Source organism: Dermacentor albipictus, chromosome 6 (assembly GCF_038994185.2).
Source record: "Dermacentor albipictus isolate Rhodes 1998 colony chromosome 6, USDA_Dalb.pri_finalv2, whole genome shotgun sequence".
Lineage (NCBI taxonomy): Eukaryota > Metazoa > Arthropoda > Arachnida > Ixodida > Ixodidae > Dermacentor > Dermacentor albipictus.
This window is the reverse complement of record NC_091826.1, coordinates 93,638,212-93,645,244: the sequence shown is the minus strand read 5'-3', so window position 1 is coordinate 93,645,244 and position 7,033 is coordinate 93,638,212. Positions and strand designations below refer to the sequence as shown.

General features: G+C 46.7%; 1 protein-coding gene across 1 annotated transcript in view; it reads right to left on the bottom strand.

The window, feature by feature from the left end:
* Window positions 1-309: 309 nt before the first annotated feature.
* Window positions 310-7,033, bottom strand: part of LOC135907526 (uncharacterized) — a 29,045-nt gene continuing 22,321 nt past the window's right edge. Inside the window, exons 8-9 of the mRNA XM_065439218.1 lie at window positions 5,292-5,529; window positions 310-558 (exon numbers count right to left, since the gene is read on the bottom strand). Coding sequence (XP_065295290.1) covers window positions 459-558; window positions 5,292-5,529 — 338 coding nt within the window. The 3' untranslated portion in view covers window positions 310-458. The remainder of the gene's footprint in view (window positions 559-5,291; window positions 5,530-7,033) is intronic.

Sequence of the window (7,033 nt, the reverse complement as noted above, 5' to 3'; positions counted from 1 at the left end):
GCGCGGCACTCTCCATAACTTGCTCTACATTCTTCTTTCGGCGCGTGGGTTAGAACGTGAAAAATGATAGCGAGGCGTCAAGGACGACGGAGCGACAGAGATGCGGGCGACACTTAACTGCTTCTCCTCTAATCTTTTTTATAAAGTTCTAAACCACGCGCCGTAACGAGAACGTATACAGCAAACCTAAGCGCCAACTTGCCTATGCTGATGTCTTTTGGGCTCTCCGTGCCCCTTAGTCCAAAGCATGCAATGACGGGCAGGTAAACATTGCCTGCTTCACCCTTCCTTCTGAAAGATTTCAACACATCGGAGCGGAATAACTATATTCAAATTGCATTAGGAGTCACTAATGGTGTGCTCAGCAGCGCGTCATCAAAAACCGTGATTGCAGAAAAATATTGGGTGCATCCTACAATGGAGCAATGTTCTTTCTTGAAATCAAGAAAAAAAAAAGACTACGTCCATTTCGTTGACACGATCCATGGCGTTGACTGGTGCGTGCTCGCGCGAACGCGTTGTTTCTTCGTATTGCGGCTGCCGTGTCTAACGACGTGCCTGAAAGTAAAATAAAAAACGCATTCTAAGTTATATCTTTACTCGCTTTCTCATGTATTCAATATTATGTTAAGATTCATAGAGTTCTTATTTTACCGTACGGCCAAAAAACACGAGGCCGGGCATCTATACAACCGCGAGTTTTCAAATTTCGGGCAGTGACAAGGCGCGGCTTACAAGCGGCTACAGCGAAACAAGCCAACCAAGATCCCGATGTTCTGATAAAACGGCAGGCCGTCGTCAGCCATAGAAATTACTCGAGGATAACACCCAACGGCAACGCGCACAGGTCCAGTGCATATCATTTGTCGTCCGACGTTTGCTTATCTTTGTAATTGCATTGGAAATGTTCTTGTAATCGCATTCCAGGAACGATGCAAACGCTAGCGCAGAAAAGCAATTTCTTTCCACGTCCCCACTATTTCCCCACTAGAGAAAAGACGTTGCTTTTTTATGCGCAAGCATTCAAATTTTTGTAGTATTTTCAGTTTTTCATCGTGTTCAACATGTGCCTGTCAGTATGCGTGTCCTCAGTTCGATATCAACGCCCTGAGTGTCTCATTTCTGGAGCAGTTTCTCTTATACGTAGTATACTGAAGCGAGAAATGTACGTAGCGTACAGGTTCCCGGATGGATAGTTTATTTAGGCAGCATCTATTGCTCTTAGAATATAAATTATATCGGAGCCCTCGTAAGCCGCAAGCCCTGCAGCCTAACCTAAGTATTTAGTCATTGCTTTCGCACTGCGACAATGTACGTTAATTCCTTTACAATCCAAAAGAAATTCAAATAATTATTTACACTTATCATACATTACAAGCTAAAAAAAGGTTGGTAGCCTTTCTCCTGTAGCAGCGTGCCGGAAATATTAACTCAACTCTGCAAATCAATTTGTATTTGCATTTGAATTATTTGTATTTGTATTTGACGCAGAGGTAAGAAACTTTCATTTCTCCCTTGATAGCGTGACGGAAACATTTACTTTCGGAGGAAACACCACGTGTTCCAAAAAAAGATCCTGCAAACAGGAACACAACGGAAGCCGAGTTTCTGTGCAAAACAAACTGAAAGTAATTGATATTACTGTCAGCATTTTTTGGGAAATAAAGACTCGTGGACGTACTCTACCGTGATAGTGCACAGTCTCACATGTTTAAAAACCACAAGCCTACAAAAGTTCTTGAGTTTCGGTGCGAAACTCAAGAACCGAAAGGAGTAAGCACAATTATGGTGGTACTCGCCGGATGCGCCTAGTATTTCGCGAAGATTGCTTTTCCTAGACATGTACGTACATGCAACAGTTACTGCGCTTAACTACCCCTTCGACGGCGTCACAGTAGAGGGGCGGTGCAAAGCAACGCCTGCTGCGAAAAGCAGCGGCGATGCTTCTCAGAATGCAAAATCGGTAGGACGCATGAAGTGCCTTTATACCGCCGTCGGTCGTACATTGACCAATGAGGACATTACATAAACGGCCGCCTGCATGAATACGCCGTCTTACAGAAATCTAGAACAGACATAAATGTGGCAGCGTATGCCGCCACGTAAGGATAACTGCCCTTTTCTTAACCTCTCGAGTACTTTTGTTAGTTGCCAACAACATTAATCACGGGAGATTCGAGAGGCGTTCACAATTAGCCACATTAAGTGTGTACGCAGAGGCGTGTCAGTACTTCTTATTCTCGAAAAGGAATTCACATTTGTAAGGTTGAAAGCCGGGTCATGGACGCTCAAGGGAATGACATTTTTTTTCTTTTATTTCCCTGGCTGCTTTATTTTTCTCATATAAAGTACAATAATATACCCAAATAGAATGTCGAATAATCAAGCCTTTCTTGAAGCCTTTTCTACCCATATCTGGCGCTTGCGTAAAAAAAAAAGATCACTTCATCATCAATTATAAATCGCCATTTGGTAGTCACCCCTGTGTCCTCTCCCCGAAACATTATTCGGCTGCTCGCGCTGTTTTTTCGCCATAAATAGCTGACGGGTGCACTCTCCTACACTAAAAAAAGCAGAAAATAAGTCCTACTCGGGTTTGTTCACTTGTGAGCAATTACGCACAACATTGGCGAACACTTTCGAAGTCGGAGTGAGTGCGAGCGAAGCATCCGCCAGTTCGCTGACTGAGGCACCTGCCTACATCTTGGGAACCGAGTACTCGACAGAGGACGCCACAGGCCCTTGTGGGCTTGATCACGGCCCCTATTTCTCTTTCTAACGGGAACTTTCCGCCCGTAGGACGCAGTGAGAAATGTTGCCCTTCGGGCACTCGAAGCTCAAATTCAGTGAAAAAAATTTCTGGCTCTACCGTAAGCGAGAGTATAGATGTAAGCATGAAATGGCAACCGGCAAAGCAGACTGGCTGGAGATGACACTAGCCGCGATGGGTGCAGTGCATGTTCGCTACGGCACACCCTACCACACCATACCGCACCACGCCACGCCATACTATGCACTGGTCTATATTGACGCTGCCCAGCTCGAAGAAGAAAACCGTCTGAAGGCACGACAAGCAGAGAAAAACGTCAGGGAGAGGAGGGCACTGCCCAATTAAAAGAATAATATCGCCGGAAGGAGGCGCCGTGAGGCGTGCCACCATCTCTCGAGGTGGCGCAATACCCTTGCCGCGGAACTCAAGGACTGCTGGCCTTCAACACAGCGCAGGTAAACCTGTCTCAGTGACAAAAGATTACCATGAAGTGTACGGTGCCCTGTATCTGCCTTTTAAACGTCGCTATTGGAAACGACAAATAAAATTTCAGCGTACTGGAAGTTACAGCTTAGCTTCAGTGATACTGCGAAGAAGCATTACGAAGTACTCACGAACAATATATCTTAAACTTATCTGGGCAGTAACTAGTGTGTGTAATGTGGTCCTGCTGCTTTTCAGCTTTTTCTTAAGTTTTGACTGGTTGCCCGGATGATCTCGTTTTGTTCTCGCAACTTGCTCTTGTGTTCTTGTTCAAGTGCGCGGATAACGGCTCTGGCTTTTGTCTCAAGGTCACTCGAACGACGCCGACAACGGGGCTTAAAGCATTTATTCCATAAAAAACCGTGTGGTTCGATCTCCTTTCTGTGAACCAAGAGGGCTACCATCAATCAATACTTTATTCCGTCCTTTGACCGATGAATCAATGAACTGGTCAATCGAATAAGCTTCATTTATGGAATTGATGAAATACGTGAAATGTGCTTTCAGCAACAGACTATGCTCCTAGCACCTTGTCGAATACAGGAAGCCAAATATACCACAACGACGCTTATGTTTGCTTAAAGATCAAGCAAATCGCTTAATTTAACAAGCATTGATTTGCTGATGAAGAGTCGTGGCATCTGATTGGACTAGTAGAAGCGTTTACATGCAACATCAAAACTTCTAGAGTCTTTATTTTCGCACACGTAGCGTTCCCAAGTTCAGCACAATGCGTTGGTGGGCTAGTTGGTGCGAATCCATAATTACTTTGTTTAGCGCAAAACAACGGACACAAGAAAGACGACAGGACAAGGCGCCAAAATTGTCCTGTCCTGTCGTCTTTCTTGTGTCCGTTGTTTTGCGCTAAACAAAGCAATTATCGTTCCCAACTTATCGCGCCAAAGATGTCCCAGTATTCATTCACCGTATACGCGATTTAAGTTACCGCAACTTGCTTGCGTAGTGTTCTCACGTGAGATATTAAATACGGGGTCTGAAAAGACGTACAGTTTAAACTCGATTTAATGAAGTGATGACCACGCTCGAATTGTTTCGTTAAATCGGGAAGTTCGGAAAATCGAGTAAAAGTTTTGGTCCTTCAAAATCTGAAATTGTAACGTAGCGTCACCCGAAAGGTACCGCGGCATCTTATTCGCCGCTAACCCACGCCTGCGCTTGCAAGATGTCCACGAGGGGAGCCAAATACCACCGACCCTAGCGCCATCTGGAACGGAAGAACGCTAGCGACTGCCGAGTCCGTTGTTCCGTGCATAGACGCGGCGTGCAGCCTCGTGAAAATGAAGCTAGGGCCGTGACTGGGGTGCTTGTATCTTTTAACGCGGTAGCGTTAGAGAGCGCGCTCAAAGAAAAACCCGCCTGCGTCAAGATTAGAAAGAAATGACAGCTTTGTTGTACTGATTTATTTCTGCAAAAGCTTCATTAAATCAGGTGTAACGCAGGGCAGTTTCGTTAATTCGGGTTGAGAGCATTGAGCCTCATGTTTGTTGCCAAGGAATGGAAATTTCTTCATTAGATCGGGAACTTCGTAAAATCGGGTTTCGCTAGATCGAGCTTTCACTGTAATTTGTGTTGGGTAATTTGTGGATACAAAAGAAACGACCCTATGAAAGGTTGCAGTGACGTTTCACTTCGTAGACGCAGGTTACGCCCAAGCGTGTGAATCCCGCGAACATACACAGAGAGAGAGTGTGATTGCGAAGAGGAAGAGGCGCTATTTTCTTCCGCATAAACAGAGAGAATCGCGGCATCGAAGCACGAACGGAAAAGGCCGCGAGCGCAGCGATTATCTTCTCCACCGCCAGGCACCTTCCTTCTACGGCCCTGGCGTTCCTCGATGCTTCAAACGTAATCTCGCCGATATCACAGAGTCTGCGCTCACGCGTGATAATTTGTAAAATCCGAAGAAGACAGTACGAGAATATCCTCGAACAGAAAGCTACTAAGTACTGTCGGGTATGTGTCAGGACACTGGCCAGCGTATTCCGAAAGCGTTTCTGTTCAGGCTGACTATGCTCACCGATGGCGGACGCCATGACGGTGAGAGCCGTGCATGCGTTTCACACGCTTCCTCTTCTTGCCAGAGACCTTGCGGGGGCCGCGAGAGACGCACACACCGGACGAAACGCGGTACTTGGGTTTCTCGCAGAGACAAATGCCGTCCTCACACTGTGCTTTGCCCAAGCACGGCGAGGTCACGTTGCATTCCGCGCCCACGTAGCCAGGCGATGGAGGAAGAGCAGCCGGTGACACTGCGGCTGTAGAGGATTTAGGTTTTTGGGTACAGTACAGAAAACATAAATGAAACTGGGGCTGTGGAGACAAGTAAAATATTGATGGAAGATTACTGACGTAGAGGGATGGGCAACACTGTTCTGTTTTATTTACAGAACACATGTGTTCTGTAAATAAAACAGTTGCTCTTGTGTGTGCCTGTTTACTTGGCGTCTTCATATTTTATAATGAACAGCTACCAACTAGCCCAACAAGAAGTGCTTTTATGTTACCGAATAAGTCGCAGTTTCGCCTAAAAGGCGTAGCATCGATTGCGATATCAAATTAGTAGACAGTCATACAAAGTAATGATAGTAGTTTTATTCGCCGTGTAATCCTGGTAAAGCTTCGCTAAACTAAATTACCAAGCATAGTGTTAACGTTAACAGGCAAACCTGAAAGCGTCTCGCACGATAACCGCGGACACTCGCTGTCAGAACGCTGGCGTGAGGGAGCGTGGCAGCAGCAGCAGCGAGCGAAGCGACCTTCGTGCCGTCCACTGCTACAGCGCGAACGGAGCGCCGAGAACTCGACATAGCCCTCGACGCACCCAGACCCTGTCCCCAACGCAGATCGCTTTCAAGGTACGGACCACGTGACCACGCGCGGCCGCGCAACACACAGTTGCTGCCAGTGTACAATGCTTCCCCCTGCTCCCCCCCCCCCCAATGCCTGGCGCCCGACGGAAGACGGCGCGCTGCCTCTCCGCTTTTCTTCCTTGCGTGCACGAGATTGAGCCACGATCGTCGGCTCCCCTCGCACGCTTTCACTCGCACATAGAGCATACGGCACGCAACCCGCCGTGGTTTCTTAGTGGCTATGGTGTTGGGCTGCTGGACACGAGGTCGCGGCATCGAATCCCGGCCACGGCGGCCGCATTTCGATGGCGAAATGTGAAAACACCCGTGCACTTAGATTTGCGTGTACGTTAAAGAACCCGAGGTGGTGCAAATTTCTGGAATCTCCCACTATGCAGTGTCCATAATCAGATCGTGGGTCTGGCACGTATGACCGCATAATTTAATTATATTATACGGAGCGTGGTGACAGTTTTCTCGCCTTTGGACTTTATGCGGAACGTCATTGCGACGCCGGCGAAGACGGAAAACACGCGCCTGGAGGGTCAATATAGTCGAATGTAGGTTACACGAAAGCGTATAGGTCTTATGCCCCTTTCTTTTGTGTGTGTGTGCATTGCACGTAGAAAGTTTTAGAATATTTTAATAGTGTGGAAGTGTATCGTTTTTTTTTTCAAGACTTACTTTCTTATTTTGTATGTTTTATATGTCTGTTTTTCGATTTGTATAAAGCGTAACGCGGCCCTAGGACGGATGCTAAGGCCCTGTAAGGAAATGCACAGTCTTTAATATTTCAAGCAATTTTGTAACGTTCTATTCGCACTATTCATTTCCCCTTCTTCTCCTTCTTCCTCTTCTGGAGTCTCCTGGACACGGCAAGCCCGCGCCTTTTCTTTGGCTTCTTCAGCTT